The sequence below is a fragment of the Rana temporaria genome, chromosome 2 (genome assembly GCF_905171775.1).
Source record: "Rana temporaria chromosome 2, aRanTem1.1, whole genome shotgun sequence".
Lineage (NCBI taxonomy): Eukaryota > Metazoa > Chordata > Amphibia > Anura > Ranidae > Rana > Rana temporaria.
In genome coordinates this window covers 141,524,633-141,545,522 of record NC_053490.1, presented here as the reverse complement: position 1 = coordinate 141,545,522, position 20,890 = coordinate 141,524,633, and the positions used below count along the sequence as shown (strand labels likewise).

The 20,890-nt window shown below is 41.8% G+C and overlaps 2 protein-coding genes across 3 annotated transcripts in view; one reads left to right on the top strand and one right to left on the bottom strand.

Moving 5' to 3' along the window:
• RB1 (RB transcriptional corepressor 1) overlaps positions 1-20,890 on the top strand; it is a 231,141-nt gene that overhangs the window by 129,195 nt on the left and 81,056 nt on the right. The window lies entirely within an intron of this gene.
• On the bottom strand, positions 9,064-11,687 carry LPAR6 (lysophosphatidic acid receptor 6). The gene has a single exon (XM_040341235.1). The coding sequence runs from the start codon at positions 11,044-11,046 to the stop codon at positions 10,018-10,020; it is 1,029 nt and encodes a 342-aa protein (XP_040197169.1). The 5' UTR covers positions 11,047-11,687; the 3' UTR covers positions 9,064-10,017.

Here is a 20,890-nt window from a genome sequence, read left to right as displayed (position 1 = left end):
CAGCAGCTACTAACACTGTAGCTGCTGACTTTTAATAAGGACACTTACCCGTCCTAGTCGCCAGCGATGTCGGCCGAGGCCGATCCTCGATCCTGGCAGCTCCAAGCGCCACCATCCACAGTAAGGGAAACAGACAGTGAAGCCGTGCGGCTTCACTGCCCGTTTCCTACTGTGCATGCGCGAGCAGCGCGGCGCTTTGTGAATGGGCCGGCTGCTTTCTGGGATACACACAGTTCCCAGAATGCAGTGCGCCCCATTCACAAGAAGAAACCGAGGAAGAGAATCTACCGCGGAAGATGAAGAGGCAGATTCGGCACTTCCGCATAGCAACAGCTATTTAGGGTAAGTAAAAAAAGAAATTATTTTTTTTTTTCATTTTTTTTTTTTTTTTTTGTTTTAGATTTTTGGTGGGGAAAAAAAGTCAGGGTTGAACTCCGCTTTAATCTGTCAGTGTCACAATTGACTCTTCTTTGGGGGGGGAATCCTCTAACGCTAGGGCAAGCACCCAGTTTATTAAGCAATTGTAACAAATGTCTAGAGCTTTGTGCTTTTGCTTCAAAATCCCAAATTTTGGAATACCCCTCATTCTCTTTCTTGGCAACAGTGGTCACCAGAGTGCAACATAAAAATAATAATTTAGCCTAGAGATACTCTTTAATGAATACAGAGCTGTATTAATCTGTCTTTCATACCTGTCTGGAGTTCAGCTTTGACGTTGTGCTCCAGCCAAATTGTTTTAATGAATTGGGGAATTGTTAAAACCTCTAAGTTGCTGTCTTTGTCCGTTTGGGAGATTTAATCTCATTTCTGTCCAGATGTCCTCAGGTACTGAAATCGCTGCAATGAGGAGGCTTTCAATGATATAAGCACTTATTTTAATGAGTGGGGAAGGTATGGACCCTCGTTCAGTTTTATGCCTACATTTCCATTGTGGAAAATCTTACTTTCTTTCCTTTTTTTTTTTTTTTTAAACGGACGAGTGTGAGATGAGGGCAAAGCTTTCCAATATAGACCGCATTAAAACCTGACTGGAATACCTTTTACTGTTTCTGTACATACGGTACATACATCAAGGGGAAAAAAAATTGTGGAGAAGCGCTTTTTTTTTTTTTCTTTTTTTTTTTTTATGTCTTTGTATTTCATTTTTACGCTGGTTTTAAATGAGGCAAGTTTGGAAGCTTTCAATTGGCTTTTGAGAAACCAAATAATCAAAAATTGTGGTGGCAAAACGATTGCAATGTAATTTGATGGGTAATTGCAATCTAGTTTTACACCCAATTAAATGTATTGGTTCCCTGAAAGTAAGAGACAATGTAAAAACATTGGGGTAGATTCACATACAATTAGTTTGGTGCAGCGTATGTGAGATACGCTAAGCCGCTGTAACTTTCTTTTGGCTGCTTTGAATCCTCAAAGAATTTGCGCTGTAAGTTACGGCGGCGTAGTGTATCTCTTGCGGCGTAAGGGCGCCTAATTCAAATCGGAGGGGAAGGCATGTTTCATTTAAATGAAGCGCGTCCCCGCACCGATCGAACTGCGCATGCTCCGTTCTGAAATTTCCCGCCGTGCTTTGCGCTAAATGACGTCATTTTTTTTGCTTAGTCGTGACTAACGTCCATTCTGATTCACGGACAACTTGCGAAAAAAAAAAAGGAAAAAAATAATTCTAATTAAACGCGGGAACGACGGCCATACTTAACATGACAAGTCTAACTATACGCGAAGAAATACCAGCTTTAACTATACGCTGGAAAAAGCCGACTACAGACGACGTAAGAGAATGCGACGGCCGCGCGTACGTTCGTGGATCGTCGGAATTAGCTAATTTGCGGAAAACGACGCAAACGCCACCCAGCGGACGCCAAAGTATTGCATCTAAGATCCAAAGGCGTACGAAGCCGTACGCCTGTCGGATCTAACCCAGATGCCGTCGTATCTTGGTTTGAGGATTCAAACTAAAGATACGACGCAGGAACCGGCGTACTCGCTTTGTGAATCTACCCCATTGTGTCAAGATGGTGTAGACTAACTCTATCTTTTATGGAAAGCTTCTAAAAATTGCCATAAAAATGGCATCATGTATAGCGGGGGTCTCCAAACATATTAAACAAAGGGCCAGTTTACTGTCTTTCAGACTTTAGGGGGGCCAGACTGCAGCTATTGGAAGTAGAAAATGCCCCAGCATCAGTGGGAGTAAACCTTGGTCCCATCTTTGGTGTCAGTGAGAGAAAGTGTGCCCCATCGTTTGCGTCATTGGGAGGAACTGTGCCCCAACGTTGGATTAAATATTTCTCCAAGGGTCAGATAAAACCAAGCAAAGGGCCACATCGGGCCCCTGGCCTCTGTTTGGAGACTACTGATGTATAGTAATCAGAACAGCTTTTCACATCTCTTGTCGCATGGAAAATTATGAAATACAATGTATAAAAATAGTGTAACCTTTTTGTTTTGTTTCTGTAATGCTTCAGGAAAGCTTACTTGAAGCATAAAAACCGCAAAGTAAAAGTAGACACAACCTACTTCCCATGTTTTGTTTTTGTAATGCTTTAGAAAAGCGTACCTGCAAAGCGTAGGGGATTTTTTTTTTTTAAAGCACAAACATTGTGGCTTTTATGTGATTTGTAGGATTGATGTTTCTGGAACTTCTAATTAACATTCCTTTACCAAGAACCATTTCATGCAGTTTCACTTACAAAGCATGTGCCATTTTAGACCTTTTGACTTGTTGGGGTTAGTTTACAAAAACTGGAGAGTGCAAAATTATTGCTAGCACAAGCAGTGTGGATGCGTGGTTCAGTCTTTCTGCAATGTGGCCTCCTATAGCTTTGAATGAGTGGTCATGGAGGTGCCTTTTGACCTTGTTTCTGGTTTGAATTGAGCTTTGCTGAATAGCAAATGTGCACCAGGTCAGCTGAACGGACAGTAAATTGCCAACACATACTTAAAGCGGATCTTTACTGCATCTATACACCACAAACATGATTTAATTTGTAATATTCAAAGCAAACGCCCCAATGTATCCATGTCTCCGTGCTTTATTTTGTTTAGCAATCACTTTGAAAACATCCCCCTAGCATTTCTGGCCATGGCCATCTTGAGTAAGGGCAAATTTATGTAGCATTTACTTCCTGGAATCCATCTGCCTTTAGCTTAACCACTTCTCTACTTTGGGTGTTTTTCAGATTTTGTGTTTACAAGACAAACAGTTTTTTTTGCTAGAAAATTACTTAAAACCCACAAACATTATATATTTATTTTTTTCTATTACCCTAGAGCAGGGATAAGCAATTAGCGGACCTCCAGCTGTTGCCAAACTACAAGTCCCATCATGCCTCTGCCTCTGGGTGTCATGCTTGATGCTGTCAGAGTCTTGCTATGCCTCATGGGACTTGTAGTTTGGCAACATCTGGAGGTCCGCTAATTGCTTATCCCTGCCCTAGAGCATGGGTGCTCAACCTGTGGCTCTCCAGCTGTTGCAAAACTACAATTCCCATAATGCCTCAGCCTTTGGGAGACATGCTTGTACCTGTCAGCGGCTTGCAATACCTCATGGGAATTGTAGTTCCGCAACAGCTGGAGAGCCACAGGTTGAGCACCCATGCCCTAGAGAATAAAATGGCGATCATTGCAATACTTTTTGTCACACCATATTTGCGCAGCGGTCCTACAAGCGCACTTTTTTTGGAAAAAATTCACTTTTTTTAATTAAAAAATAAGACCGCAATAAATTTGGCCCAATTTTTTTATATATTGTGAAAGATAATGTTACGCCGAGTAAAATGATACCCAACATGTCACGCTTACAAATTGCGAACGCTTGTGGCATGGCGTCAAACTTTTACCCTTAAAAATCTCGATAGGCGACGTTTAAAAAATTCTATAGGTTGCATTTTTTGAGTTACAGTGTAGGTCTAAGCTATAATTATTGCTCTCGCACGAACGATCGCGGCGATACCTCACTTGTGTGGTTTGAACACCGTTTTCATATGCGGGCGCTACTCGCGTATGCGCGCGAGCTCGTCGGGACGGGGTGCTTTACATTTTTTATTTATTTTATTATTTTTTACACTGGGAAAAAAAAAAATATCACTTTTATTCCTATTACAAGGAATGTAAACATCCCTTGTAATAGAAAAAAGCATGACAGGTCCTCTTAAATATGAGATCTGGGGTCAAAAAGACCTCAGATCTCATATTTAGACTAAAATGCAAAAAAAAAATAAAAAATTGAAACTGTCATTTTTTCAAATGACAAAAAAAAAAAAATGTTTCTTTAAGACGCTGGGCGGGACTGACGTTTTGACGTCACTTCCGCCCAGCAGAGCTATGGGGACGGGTGGGGGCGATTTTTTTTTTTTTCCCTCACTCGCAACCCCACACAGCTGCCGAACGGACCCGATCTCCGCCGCTACCGACGGCTCCGGTAAGCGGCGGAGGGTGCGGGGACCGCCGTTATCGTTAACAGAACCGCTCACACTAAAGATGGATACCTCGGTTGTGGCAGCAGCTGCTGCCGTTACCGAGATATCCATCTTTAAAGTTAGGCCGTATAAAGTCGTACAGCGGTTTGGAAGTGGTTAAAGTGATTTTTACGTTTTTTTTTTTTTTTTTTTAAATAACAAACCTCATACTTGCCTCTACTGATTCATTTTGCACAGAGTGGCCCCGATCCTCAAATTCTGGGGTCCCCGGTGACGCTGGTATTTCCTACCTGTATTGTATATCCCCCTAGGAGAAGCGGTCTCCCAGGGGGTTACCTTGCGGGTGTGCTTCCGAGTCCACCATTTGCGTCCATAGACATTGGATTTGATTGACAGCAGCGGGAGCCAATGGCTGTGCTGCTATCGATCTATCCAATCAATAGGCGAGACACCGGACAGAGGGGAAGAGCGTGTCTCCGGCGTCCCAATACAGGACTCTGGGTGAGTAAAACGGGGGGCTGGTCAGTGACAGAAGTTTTTTCACCTTAACCACTTACCCCCCGGACCATATTGCTGGTCAAAGACCAGAGCACTTTTTTGCGATTCGGGACTGCGTCGCTTTAACTGACAATTGCGCGGTCGTGCGACGTGGCTCCCAAACAAAATTGGCGTCCTTTTTTTCCCCACAAATAGCTTTCTTTTGGTGGTATTTGATCACCTCTGCGGTTTTTATTTTTTGCGCTATAAACAAAAATAGAGCGCCAATTTTGAAAAAAATGAATATTTTTTACTTTTTGCTGTAATATCCCCCAAAAATATATAAAAAAACATTTTTTTTCCTCAGTTTAGGCCGAGACGTATTCTTCTACGTATTTTTCGTAAAAAAAAAATCGCAATAAGCGTTTGGTTTGCGCAAAAGTTATAGCGTTTACAAAATAGGGGGTATTTTTATGTCATTTTTATTAATATATTTTTTTTACTACTAATGGCGGCGATCAGCGATTTTTTTTTTCGGTACTGCGACATTATGGCGGACACTTCGGACACTTTTGACACATTTTTGGGACCAGTGGCATTTTTAATAGCGATCAGTGCCACTGGCAGTGAAGGGGTTAACACTAGGGGGCGGGGAAGGGGTTAAGTATGTCCCTGGGTGTGTTCTTACTGTGGGGGGGGGGGTGGCCTCACTAGGGGAAACACTGATCCTCTGTTCATACATTGTATGAACAGAAGATCAGCATTTCCCCCGCTGACAGGACCGAGAGCTGTGTGTTTACACACACAGCTCCCGGTCCCCGCTCTGTAACGAGCGATCGCACGGGAGTCGGGGGCGAGCGCCCCTAGTGGCCGCTCAGAGAGCTGACGTTATACTACGTGCTCTCGCCCAGGAGAGCCGACCTGCCGCCGTAGAATGATGGCGGCTGGTCGGCAAGTAGTTAATGCATATGCTGCATTAAGGTGAAAAAACATGAGGGTTTACAACCCCTTTTAAGCATGCAGGTGAGCGTGCTTAGCTGAGAAAACCCCTCCTGAAGACTCCTGGGGTGTATGACATAATTTGCCTAGACCAGAAACCAGGAAGAAACTGAAGAAATTTGGATTTTTTTTTTTTTTAAACCAGTGAATAATATGCTTTCCCATCTGTTTACTAATGCTAGCAGCATAAGGATTAAAAATAATCAATGTTGATTGGAAGAGTAAAGTTTCACTTTAAACTCTGTCGTTTCATGTTGCTCATTACAGTAAATCTGACACATGTAAGGAAAGTTTACACTACTGCAAGGCAAAACATGCATGTTGCCTACTATTCATACTGGCATTCCTATGTAATCATTGGTAAAAAGATAAAATCTGAGTTTGTCACTTTTTTTAACTCTTCAATTCAACGTGTCTGCACAGCATGATGCAGTGGAGTTGATTTACTAAAGGCAAATAGACTGTTGAAAAGTGCAGTTTCTCCAGAGCATAGTAAATGAGGTAAAGCATTGCAAAGAATACCCAATCGCATGCAAGGGAAAAAAGCATTTTTGCTTGCATGTGATTGGCTGATGGAAGTCTGTTCATGGAGCTAAGCTTCGGAGCAAATGCTCTTGCAGAGTGCTAGTTGCCTTTAGTAAATAAACCCCAGGGTGTCAAGACAAACCTTTGGACAATGCAGCTATTCAAAATGATAGTGCACCCGGGAAATGTACAAATATTTTTTGTAAACTATTAATCCAGGCACTGACATATTTAGTAAAAATGTGTAAGTTGGTCAAAATTTTGCTGTGCATCCATTCGTCATTAGATTTGTTGTAAATGTCCATTACTTTTTCTACCTTAATTTACATTGTAATATGTAGAAAATGTTTTCATATTGCTTCATTTAGGTTGTAAAGTAATGTTATGTGCTGCCCTGTTTAGATGAACCAAATTACAGGAGTGCAACTCAAGCTGTTTGGCGGGGCAAACACCCTGCAGCAGGAAGGCTTTTGTTCTAAGAGCAATAACTTCTGCAGGGCCAAGGCTTGAATTGATTAGTGAAAGCACGTGGGTGGATGGTATGGGAAGAGCATTCAGCTGAATAAACCACTTGAACAGTGACCGGCGTGTGCACATCACCCTTTTCCTCCATTTGCCCTAAGGAAAAGGAGTTGCTTGAACTTAGTGATAATGCATCTTTGGCATGTCTTAACAGAGCAGACGTTCCCTGTGAGTAAAACCTATCCGCTGTAAACTCCTTCACAAAGTGATTCATCACCGGCCCACATTTTACACAATTCCTGTCTTTCTTAACAGCATCCAGTTAAACATTTACGCTGACCTGACAGCAAAATGTACAAAGACGTCATTTGTAGTTATTGAAAGTTGTTAATGTTGATTACCAAAGATATTAAAAATAAAAGGCATTTAGGAAACTGAAGGGCTGAGCCTGATGAATGCCTCACATGAAATAAAATGACAGTCATTAAATTGAACAGCTTTTAATTGTAAACTTTTCCGGTTAAATAATATATACAGTACTTTTTTTCTTTTTTCTCTCTTTCCACTTTTGAGATTTATTTATATATATATATATATATATATATATATAATTTTTATTATTATTTCAAGGTGGGAAGGAGTGCTGACTCTGATTTAACAAGCATGCATTGAATGCATGGCAGTTGACTGAGCTGGTGTAAGTGGTCTCTCGTATACGACACAAATCGAACTCTTTTTACTTTGGCACGTCTGACGTTTTCATTAAACTGCACACAAACTAGGTGACTATTGCATATTCAAGTCACCACATGTTTTACTTGTTTTTCTTATACTCAGCCACACCTTGCTTCTTGCCATTTCTAGCCAGAGCGATGTTTAGCAGCGCCCTCTTCACCGTATTGCTTGACTCACAGGGGTTGATTTAAGCTGGCCACACGTTACACAATGTTCTTGTTCAATTTCCTTTTAGATTTACCTTCAACTATGTAGTGCAAAGGCCTGCCTGATTGCATACAAATTGGAAGTCAATCTTAGATTATATGTTTTTTGGTAAATTTTATGGAAAATTGTACAAGAAAATTGTATAATGTATGGCCAGCCTTTGTAAAACAGGAGAATGCAAAATCTGGTGCAGGTCTGCCTAGAACCCAATCAGCTTCTGGGTTCTAGGACTCGTGCACACTGGATGTTTAAAAAACGCCAGTAGTGTTGGCTGTAGAGGGAGTTTTGCAGAGCTTTTGTAGTAGAGTTGTTGAGTATTTTTCAGCTGTAGCATTTTTTAGCAAAAAACTCCCACAAAAGCGTATGGCTTGAACGCTGATAAACGCAGAATAGCTGCGTTTTTCATACTGACTACGGGAATGAAATTGTGCAAGTTCAGCGGAACTCGTGTCAGTCCCAAATTCAGGGGCGATTTCGGAGACATCTTTGCAGGGTTGCTGCACAGATGTCAATGGAAATCGCACCCAAAAATCTCCAAAAGTAGTACAGAACGACTTTTTGGGATCGGTGCGGCACCGCAAATGCGGCGTCGTACCAATTAGGACGGTGCAATTGCCGCCGATTTGGCATGTTATTTGACATGTCAAATTATATTAATGTGAACCAGGGCTAAAGCCCACTAGTTATGTTTTTTTTTTTTTCCAGCCAAGAAAACGCTGATAACAGCCTATGTGTGCATGGGCACATAGGAAAACATGCTGGGGAAAAACAGCAGCTGTAAAAACATCCAGTGTGCATGAGGCCTTATGGTCAAAGCTTCATTGAACAAGCTGAAGTTAGAAGCTGATTGGCTACCATGCACAACTACATCAGATTTTTCACAGTTTTAGTAAATCAACCCCACAGTCTCATAGTTTAACTTAATAATAAGAGTTCCTTGTGACTGTTCTTGCCACAATCTGAGCAACAAATGCATGCAACCATTGAATCCATGCATACATGACAGAAACCTTCCTATTTTGCATACAAAAGAAAACCATATAATAAATAACCTCAGGAATTTGCCAGCATGCTGAAAATTTTGTGGCAAACAGTGTGATACTAGCTAATTTCTATTCATCGATGATGACTATGATGGCAGAATTTCAACAATGTATGACTAGCTACCTTGTACAAACTCTGCGCCATAGTGCGCACTGCACATATTATAAAAGAGTAGAGAGCAACAATTTAGGAATTAATAACTAAAGATTTTACTTCTGAAGACAATATTTTAATGGAACAGAACAGCAGTTGACCATTTCATTGTGTATAAAGTGCCAACTTTAAATACATTCACAATTCAGTCACTACAGAGTAGAATAGATTACAATTTTACATATACAGTGTTTATAAAGGGCATTTGGCATGTAAAATGCAATTCTGGCATTCAGTAATATACTAAATGAATTTGCCTTCTATAAGAAGGATACTGTTATTACCATTCTTTTCCTCCCAAATATGCAGACAGAGCTTGGCTGCTTTGTAAATTGTTCAGCAGCAACAAATTTTAAATATGCATACTATATGTGAACAGCAGCCATTCATGCAAATACTGAAACCTCCTAACAACTAAGTAGAAGCTAGATTCTTTTTTTTAACCTCATGCCTGTTGAGGTGATAGCAGCTCTACTATTTCACACATTTTAATCACAAGACTGGTGGACTTTACCTTGCTGCGGGTTGGAGATCACAAAGCCAAGGCTGCACCTATATTTTTAAGGAACAACATCTATTTTAGAGTGACCAGCAGTGGATTTGTTTTAGAAAAATACTGTTTAAATTTTCCATTGTAAATCTATGTTAAGATGATCCAGACCTCCAGTGAAGTATACTGAGGACGTGGACAGACATTTTATTTATGTTGGGGTTTTAGTTGGCTTTTCCTGTTTTAAGAAAGAATCCACCATTTTTTTCATCATGTGTATCCTGTTCTGTCCATCCCCCAACAGATGTAAGACCCCCTGTAACCTCCATGCAGCCACCTTGTGCAAAAGCTCCAAAGACTTCTAACATTCATTTAGGGCTTCTCATAGTTTCCCTAAACAGACATGCCTTGTGATGGTACAGTATACTGTACCAGTTTTCGTATAAACAGTATTTAGCTTGTTAGTGCCTAAAGCCGCTTACATACTGCAGAAAGCTGCCATTGTCATATGGTAGACTCATTCTCAAATATTTTTGCTTTTAGAGACTGTAAGTTATGCTGAATAAAATTGTCTGATCCAATGGTTTCAGAGAAACGTGAATCCTTCCTCATAATACGGTTCCTCTTTTTGATAGAATTTTGAATGGTCTCCGATGTAAAATAGTAAATAATGGGGTCAAAGCAGCAGTTTGATACTGCTATGCAGAGTGTAATGGGGTACATAGTCCTGACTGCTGCTTGCACAGAGCAGTTGCTAAAAGCCTGAGTTCTCATAAGCGAGTAAAGCACCAGATTTATGTTATAGGGTATGAAACAGAAGCAAAAGATTACCAGGTGAACAACGATCATCAATAGCACCTTCCTTTTGTTGAGCTTGCTTCTGCTTAAGGTCACTGGCTTCTTCAGAGTCCTTAATACCATGGTTGAACAGAAGACGTTAAGTATGAGGGGGATGAAGAAACCTACGATTTCAATGAAAATGACAATCTTTGATAGATACGTTTTCCAGGTATCGTTAGAGAAGTTCTCAAAGCATGACTCTGAAGAGCTGTTATTCTTTGTATTTGTTGATCTGAAAAAGCTTGCCGGGACACTTCCTGTGAGCACAATAAGCCAAACCAGCCCACAAGTAATTTTTGCCTTCAATTTTGTCCTGATGGTCTTTGACCGAAATGGATGTACAATTGCTAAAAAACGGTCCACACTGATGCAAGTGAGAAACAGGATACTTCCGTACATGTTGGTGTAAAACAGAGTCACCGATATCTTGCACAGTATGTCTCCAAAAGGCCAGTTCCTTGCCGCAAAGTAGAAAATCCGAAAAGGCAGTGTAAACACAAAGAGGAGGTCAGATATGGCCAAATTTATCATGTACGTTGTGGTTTCATTCCGCACTTTTAAGGTGCAAATAAAGATGTACAAAGCAACGCAGTTTGATATCAGGCCAAGCACAAACACCATGCTAAATATACATCCATACAGGATGTACTTAAATTCGTCATCCACTGGACAGTGCGTAGTATTGTTTACCATCTTCGACAATAGTCCAAACACGTCAGGCAAATTGTACCAGCCCTTTGTCGAGCTGTGTATTTACCGGTCACCGATCTCCTACCTGTGCACACGTGCGGCCAGCTTGGAGCTTCCTCTTGCAGTCATCCAGAGGTCCAGCAGGAATGATCTCAAACCAGCTCCGGGTATCACTCAGGCGATTTTCCTGTTAGTTTGTTTCCACGATGTGCTGTACGTTCCACTTGCAAATTTACAGTCTTTAGCATCTCCACAATTGAAGTTTCATGACTTCCTTTGAATTCTCTGTTCCAGAAATCCGTGTTACCTTTTACAGCGTTGCGCCTTTTATTCCAGGTGGCAGTAGATCAAGCAAGTAAATAATACTGTAATCTTTAAGAGCAGCACAAGATCCATTGCTGAGAAAGAGGTATATTTTCAGTCTTGCCGTGTTTGTCGAATATGCAAACTTCAGAGGAGGACTCTCTCGTTTGCTGCTGTCCAGCAAAGTTTCCTGTAAAAATTATGAGCGAATATAGCCCACAAGGCAAAGTTTTAAGCATAAAGAAAGTCCAGAGCTTGGTGTGATGTGTATTGCTTGTGGTGGCTTCTGCTTCTATGAGCACACTCTCGCACAAAAGCCTGAATAACACAGGAAGAGGCTGGTCCTAAACAAAGGCTAGACTCTGCCCAGATTGTTTGCTTGTGTTGCCTACTGTGTGATAAAAGTCCTGTGGGAATATACCTGAGACCAAGCAGAGATAGCTCTGAACAATCAATTAACTCTTGCTGTGCCATACTGGTCAGGCAGTCTTATGAGATGTGTGACTTGTCTTCTATTCCATCTCGTTCTAACTACTGTTAGAAAAAAAAAAGAAAAACTGTGTGGTTGTAAAGGCTTATGTTTTTTAACCTTTTAATGCATTCTCTGCATTAAGATTAACCACTTAAGCCCCGGACCAATATGCTGCCTAAAGACCCAATGGGTTTTTACAGTTCGGGACTGCGTCCCTTTAACAGACAATTGCGCGGTCGTGCGACGTGGCTCCCAAACAAAATTGGCGTCCTTTTTTCCCCACAAATAGAGCTTTCTTTTGGTGGTATTTGATCACCTCTGCGGTTTTTATTTTTTGCGCTATAAACAAAAATAGAGCGACAATTCTGAAAAAAATGCAATATTTACTTTTTGCTATAATAAATATCCCCCAAAAACATATATAACATTTTTTTTCCCCTCAGTTTAGGCCGATACGTATTCTTCTACCTATTTTTGGTAAAAAAAACTTGCAATAATCGTTTATCGGTTGGTTTGCGCAAAATTTATAGCGTTTACAAAATAGGGGATAGTTTTATTGCATTTTTATTTTTTTACTACTAATGGCGGCGATCAGCGATTTTTTACGTGACTGCGACATTATGGCGGACAATTTTGACACATTTTTGGGACCATTGTCATTTTCACAGCAAAAAATCCATTTAAATTGCATTCTTTATTGTGAAAATGACAGTTGCAGTTTGGGAGTTAAACACAGGGGGCGCTGTAACATTTAGGGTTCACTTTGTGTGTGTTTACAACTGTAGGGGGGTGTGGCTGTAGGACTGACATCATCGATCGAGTCTCCCTAATAAAAGGGATCACTCGATCGATGGTCCGCCATAGTGAAGCACGGGGAAGCCGTGTTTACATACGGCTCTCCCCGTTCTTCAGCTCCGGGGAGCGATCGCGACGGGGCGGCTCTAAACGAATAGCCGCGCCGTCGTCCCGGATCGCTCCCCGAGGCTTGCCGACCGCCGCATGTACCGGGGGAGGGGGGGGTCCCGATCGGACCCCCGACCCACGTCAAGCAGAGGACGTACCGGTACGTACATGTGCCTGTCCGTGCCATTCTGCTGACGTATATTTACATGAGGCGGTCGGCAAGTGGTTAAAAAGGCCTTCCATGGTCAGCTTCTTCACAGCCCCCTCCCTAAATACCCCCCTGAGCCTGATATCAGTTCAATGCTGAGCCCAAGAACAGAGGTGCTCCTCTCTGTTTTTCCCCCACAGGAAGAGCAGAAACCTTGACTCCTGTTGCTGTCAATCAAATCCTGTGAGGAAGGGGTGGGACCAACCTGTGCTGTGTGTGTGTGTGTGTGTGTGTGTCAATAGGCACACACAGCCCGATTCAGGATCGAGCCAGCATGAGTGCCCACATAGTAAGTGGCTTGCTGTGGGGGCACGCCCAATGGTGGAGGAGCGGCTAGAGACCCTAAAGTGGAGGTTTGGGGCCACTCTGTACAAAACTATTGCACAGAGCGGGTAAGTATGATATGTTTGTTAAAACCTAAAGCGGAGCTCCACCTGAAATGAGTAGCTCTGCTTGTCTACCTGCTACCCCCGCTGCCACATTTGGCACCGTTTTTGGGGGGAGCGGGTACTTGGTTTTTACAGGTACCAGAGCCCACTTCCTGCTCAGTCCCGTACACACCCCCCCCCCCCCCGCTCCCTCGCAGCTGGAATGCGCTGTAGTCGGCTGTGAAGCAGCAAGGCTTCACCGCCGGTGTCCCTTAGTCAAGGTGGTGGCGCCAGCACCCAATAGCCAATCTTTCAATTGGCTCGATTGAGGACACCGCTGGGTTCGTGGACATGCAAGTGCCTAACATTTAAAAGTCAGCATCAACAGTATTTACACCCATTTCTTTCCACAATTTTTTTTAATAAATATTAAGTTTTTTTATATTCAGGTACGCACAATGTATTTTTTACAAAACACTGCAAGTGAAGTTGAGGGCACATTTTTTTTAGTTTTGCCTTCAATTTGCCTGTCTTCGCTAAAGATGCATCTTTATTTGACGAGGTGATTATTTTTGTCAGGAATAAAAGGCAGGAAAAATCAAAAATGTTCATTTGTCACTGCAACAATTTTCCTTGTTGGAATATCTCCACTTCTAAAAGCGCATTCACACCAGAACCAAGTGTGCTGCAGTGCACATGTTTTTTTTTTTTTTGCATATTGGGCATCCCAATTAAACTGCATGGGCTGTAATGCACCTGCATGCACTGAACAGTCATGGCGCAGCACACGTTTTATGGTGAATTTCAGTGTTCTGTAATTCAGCTACGTTTTATAGATGTGCTTTGGGGTGGTGTAACTGGCATAAGAGGGTATTTCCCTAACTTTGAGAGCGCTGCTCTCGCTTCTTATGCCTTGAGCTGTAAAAATCAACCTCCCCTATGGGATACTGCAAAAAAAAAATGGTGATTATAACTACTCCTTACTCTATCCAAAATTTAGGGGGGGAAAAAAGCTTTGGCTTTTGAGTAGTTGGGAATAGATTCAGGGCCAGAAGCCTGTATTTAAAATCTGCCTAGCAGTACTAAGGTTGTCTGTTCAAATACCCAACTATATCACCACCTGCCTGGAGTTTGCATGTTCTCCCTGTGCCTGTGTGGGTTTCCTCCAACACTCCAAAGACATGCTGGTAGGTTAATTGGATCCTGTCTAAATTGGCCCAACTATTTGTATGATGAATTTGAATTCGGGACCTAAGATTGTAAGCTCCTTGAGGACAGGGACTAATGTGAATGCACAATTATATATGTAAAGTGCGGCGTAAATTGACAGTGTTATAGAAGTGAATGAAATAAATAAAAATAAGGGGGCAAAAGAGTCATGCTGGGGAGGTTACCTGAAACTGCAGTTACCCCTTTTATAAAATTAAAAAGTTACTTTCCATGATGAAGTGTGGATCTGGACGGAGAAAAAAAAGCAAATTCCCGCAATACATGTGAATTTTTATGTTTTGCCTCTTTAAAAAATGCTGCAAGTACAAAATATTACCCAGAGTAATCCTGCCAGAAATGAGGTGAGCTTTTAACTTCCAGTTTTTCTCCACTGCACTAAAATCTCATATGATGATCTCCACCTTAGTCACCTCTGTAGATTTCAAAACCCCTTGTTCCTATGCTATGAAGGGGAGGTGTTTTGTAGTCCACATCAGGCGCAAGCAGCCCAGTGTTGACAACACTGCACCTCCATAGATTCATTGCCGTGAGAGCGCATTGTCACCCTAGGACAGGAAGTATGACATGATCACCAAATGTAAATTGAAGGGAAAAAAAAAGGAAACCAACGAATGCAGCTACTACACATGCTAAGGACTTGTAAGCTGCAATGCTATTTGTTTTTTGGGCTTTAGAAAGCAATGTGTATACCGGCATAAACAACTAGACTGTAGACTGGGGAGGTTTTTAAAGGCTTTTTAAGTAGAAGAAAAGGTATCACCTTGACCAGATAAGATCCATGCTGACCTCATGCCCTTCCTGAGCTGCCCTTCCACTTATCACCAGGTCAGAACACATCTGGGTTGCAGAGAAGGGTAAACATGTGTTGAGCCATTATTTCAAATTCCAGCCTCATCATTTTACACACTGTGTAAATACGCCAGTGTCTGTTATAGAAGTGTAACTTGTGGTTTTAATAATTTTATTCTTGTGGTTTTATCTTTCCTTTTTTGAGTACAAAAAAAAAAGTTATTAAACGTGTTGGCAAGCACGATTTGCGACAAGTTTTTTTTTAGGTTTTATTTCAGTGAAAGGGACAGATTGAAAAATCTGAATATATATATATATATATATATATATATATATATATATATATATATATATATATATACATACACTATCCATACGATTTTGTAGGCCATTTCATGGTTTTGGCATATCGCTGCTACCTGAATAATATTTTTATTATTAAATCCTGTATAATAATAAAAATATTATTCATGTAGCAGTGATGTGCTAAAACAGTGAAGTGGCCTACAAAATCTTATGGATAATAATATATTCAGATTTTTCAATCTGTCCCTGTTTTCCTCATGCGTGGCATGCTGGAGTCTGTGGAATACATTAACCTGGGCATATTAGTACAGGCAAAAGTACATGTCTGAGGAATAAGGTCTGTGCCTCTGTGGTTGAAGCATGGCCTAGGGGTTCTGTATTAAAATAGAAAAAAAAGCAAGACCCATCGTACCCATCCAACCACCTCTTGTTGGAGGTTGCCCAATCTGTGGACTAGATGAGCTGTTTGGTGTGGTAACTGAATAAATTATGGGCTTCAGCTAAAGTGAATTTTTTTTTTTTTCCTTTCAAACCTCTATAGCCAATTTTACTTTTCAATAACATGTGGTAACCAGAAGCCCACTATAATTTGCAGTTTGTGGTCTTGGTAAATAGTTCGAACAGGTTTATTTTTATGCACGTTATATGCAACCTCCAATTCATATAAGACGACCTTTCTCTTAGACGTAAACATAAGCATAATTGTATAGCAGTAATTTCTAGTGGCCTTTCTGATGTTGCATACCCACATAAGGGGGGAAAAAAAGACGAATATATTTTTAGTATGTAAAAAGTATTGTTTAATTCAGGATAATTGTAGAAACACAAGAATCAGCGAGCAGGCCGAATGATTCAGGTCTAAAGGAAATCCTCCGTAAGCTCCGCAAATCCCACTGGATGTCTTCAGTATCTAACACCAGTGTACTTTTATGGTCGTAAACTAAAGGAGTTCCACGCATTCACACCATCTTGTTCTGCGGTACTATTTGTTATTTTCATCTGCTGGTGCTAAAGTTGAGGCGGCTATCTTGTAATTATCTTTTATTAAGGGCTTATTTACACCCCAGACTGTGGTTCTGCACTTTGCTATATTTATAGCAGGAAAATCCTATGTTTTCAATAGTGTCTGTTCACATTAATGTGGTCTTGCATGGTGCATTTTAAGTGTATTGACCTGTAGTTTGCTATTCAGGTCAAATGGGGTCTTTCAAAAATGCAACATAACTAAAAGGCATGTCTGTGCATGTTGCATGCATTCTGGTATGAATGAACTCCAACTTGTTTGTTCATGAAGAGTATTTGATACACAAATATTCCACTAATACCATAGGCTGGATAGTAGGTGATGATTCCGATGTTTCAGGAAAAAAAAATGTATGCACTGGAGAGAAATAATTATTGTAGTAGATGGGTCTAATGTGAACATAAGTCATGCCTCTGTCTGAACCCCAGTAATTATGTGCTGTATGCAAAAGGTGGTGTTTAAGAAAGGACGCGTGCAACCCGATGCTGTCACCTCTATCTGTTTTTCATACTTGATAATGAACGTTTTAATTTCATTATAGGAGTTTGGATTCCATAAAAGGTTTATTTATCAGCAAAACCTCTTTAACTGCTCAACTTTTTTTAGTATTGGTAAAATATTCAACTTTCTATACTTTTTATGCATTGTGCCTTGAAACCGTTATTACTGGCATTTTCGCATCTAATGGTGGTTGTTGCCTATGGTCAATGCTTTTCTAGGGCTGACACTGTAAAGCTTGTCGTGCATTATGCAATTTTATTTCCTTCCACCACGGGTGGAAAGAAAGATAAAAGCTTGATTCCCCCATCAACACATTCAGTGTTGATGGGGGGAATCTCTACCACAGTGCTGTTTTTTGTTCTGAGCCTTCCCTGCCAGAAGAACACAATTATTGGTGTTGCTGGCTTATAGCAAGAGGCAATAATCGCACGGGAAACACCCAACAAATTGGTTGTACACAAATTGATCCATCATCGACTTGTGTACAATTGGGTGCCCATATGTGGATCTAAAGTCACAGTCCCTGCTGAACTGGCTAAATTTCAATCCATGTATGGCCGGCCTAAATGTTGAGCCATCTTGCATGAAAGGGACAGGGTTTGACCGCACTGGGCTCACATAAAGTAAGTCTAGGTTCACACCTAAACTAGCAAGTGCACAGCTTTGACCAAGTGTGCTATTCTCCTGGCTTACTGTATGTCAGAAGCATGAAGGTTATAGCTGTGAGCACCCTGGACATCCCTCAGGACCTCAGTATTTTCTTCAGATTCCTGAACTTAAGGGAGCTAAACTTACATTTTCTTCAATGCTCCACAAAACTCTCTGGCATCTTCTTCTGGGTGCCTGTCTTAAGCTGTCTTCATTGTCTGGGCTGGGAAGATGTCAATCCGGAACACAGGGAGCGTGGCAGTGATGTGAGCTGAGGTGTGCATGCACAGCTCATTTTCTGTTTGCAGGAGATTGCGGGTAGGTCTATTTTATTTTACAACATTGCATGTCTCCTTTCTCTATTCTACAATAAAGAGCCTGTGCCTGCTAACAGTTTGTGACAGCAGAACTTTTGTTTGCAGAGTAGCATGGAAGTGAAGGAAAATAAATAATATACTGTGGCGTGTAATGGGAATAAAACAAACCCATTGATTTGGCCTGAATTTACCCAAAACGGTTATGTCAGTGTGCCTATAGTACTCTGATGAAAGCCCAGGCTATAAAGCACTCCATACATGATGGGAACTGTCAGTGTTGTACATCATTTTTTTTTCCAGTGCCTTATGAGTGTATCACTTATTTTTGCTCCCCTCTGTATCCAGTTTTAGCAATGAAGTATTTAAATATGACTTGCGGTATACAGTCTCTTCCCAAGGTGTGAAGTGTGTGTCAAAGGACATGTTATGCTGTAACCTCAAAATGGAAATATTTGCATAGACAACTAGCATGAACACTGTGCTAAGTAAGGAAAGCTTTGCGGCCTGTATAAAATGATACCTTTTCTGTTCTAGTAGAAACTGTATGTGTTAGGTTTTTACCTTTTTTCTCTTTCCGAAACTTTGCTATGAATTTTTGATAGTTGAAACCTAAAATAAAAGTTTTGCATTTAACCACCCTATAAAAAAAAAAAAAAAAAAAATTCTAGCATTAAATTAAGCATAGTAGCGCGAGCTACAGTATGCCTTTATTTTTATTTTTTGCCCCGTACTCACTGTTTAATCCTATAGTGAAGATTCAGACTCCCCGCGGGGAATGGGCAGATGATTGACGGCCGGCTCTGGCGCGTCACGCTTCTCCGGAAATAGCCGAAATAGGACTTGGCTCTTCACGGCGCCTGCGCCTAGTCTGTGCGCAGGCGCCGTATAGCGCCGTGAAGAGCCGAGACCTACTCCGGCTATCTTCGGGGAGCGTGACGTGCCATAGCCGGCCGTCAATCATCTTCCCTCTGGATAGGAACGCCCATTCCCCGCGGGGAGTCGGAATCTTCACTATAGGATTGCACAGTGAGTACGGGGCAAAAAACATAAATAAAGGCATACAGTAGCTCGCGCTACTATGCTTAATTTAATGCTAGAATGTTGTTATTGAGGGTGAACTACCGCTTTAAGTTTGCAACCTTTTTAAGGCCTTGGGTCTTTATAAAAGGTTGAAATACATTTTTTTTTTATAGTAAATCTTCGTTAAAGGATAAGTTCACCTTTTGGGAACAGCTTACATATTCCACCCATTTTTAGGGTGGAACATATGTGACATGTCGCTAATGCTGCAGACTCCACCGATTTTCCTCCTCCCTGTGACAGCAGTACGGGAAGAAGTTCCCCGTACTAGCTGTCGCTTTTTGAAATCGGCATTGCTGTGCAGGGCTTCGCCCACATGGTCCCGTCATTCATTCACACAGCTGTGTGTGTGTGTGTGTGTGTGTGTGTGAATGAACTACAAGGCCCGACTCCCTTTCCGACTGTATGCTTGTAGTTCTCAATGAACTACCAAGGCACTCTGGAGCGCCGTGGTAGTTCATTGATTCTTCCTGTCAGATTGTATCTGCTTGCCTGTATGGACACACAGATACACTCTTAGATCTGCAGGAGACCTGCATGGCACCAATGATCTGCAATGCTTTACACACAGGCTCAAAAAAAAGTGCTTTTTATTACTTTTTCTAAAAAGCATTCTTCTGGAACCTGCCACTTGGAAAATGTTAAGGCTTCAGGGGTTAACTAGACTATAATGCGTCTAAATGCTAATCATTGCACCAATTATTTTAGTGGTGCTGAAGGTTTACTAACAACACAGGGCTCTATACATAGACCTGAGATGTGGCTGTTTTTTTCTTTCTACAAAGCAGGGAGATTAAATAGTCAAATCTATTAGTAAACGCTGCACATATTACACATTTTAGGCACACAGTTAACACGTTGATTGCCCCTAGAGGTTAACCCCTTCCCAGCCAGTTTCATTAGTGCAGTGGCAGTGTATGGCATTCTCGCCGATTACTGCAGTATTGATACTGGTAATGTTGGTGTCAGATTGGCTGCCACACTATCGGTCCCACTATAAGTTGCTGATCACTGCCATTTCTAGTATATATAAAAAAAAAAAATCTGCAGCTTGCTATTCGCTTCGGCTGGGCACCCTCTCCCCACTTCCACACACCCCTCTGGGACAACCCTCTCCTACCCGAACTTGCCACGGTTTGTGGATCGACAAGGGCGTTGTATACCTGTTGCAAGTTGTGGCTCGCGGATCGGTTAGGCCATTCCAAACACTCAGACAACTTCGCACTACTCAACCACATGTTCTTCCGCTTCCTTCAACTCCGACACGCACTCATCACGCAGCTCGGTAACTCCATCCCAGCCCTCGAGGTCCCCCTGCTAGTTGACATTGTGTCGGGAACAGACCACAAGAGACTCATCTCCCAACTCTACACATACCTTCTGCAGCCCGTGGCAACCACCACTGGCTACCAGTTGAAAACCCGTTGGGAGCCTGACCTGGGCGCTGTGACTGACGGGGATTGGGAGGAAGCCCTTACTAACTGTAAAACTGTCTCCCCCAAGCTCTCTGACCGCCTTACCCACATGTTTATCCTCCACAGATCGTACCTGATGCCCTACCGCATCTCTAAATACAGACGAGACCATGACCCTAACTGTCCCAACTGTGGCCACCCCAACGCCTCCTTCTTTCACCTGCTCTGGGCCTGCCTGCCCATCCAAGGGTACTGGACCCAGGTGGTCCGGTTCCTTCATGAC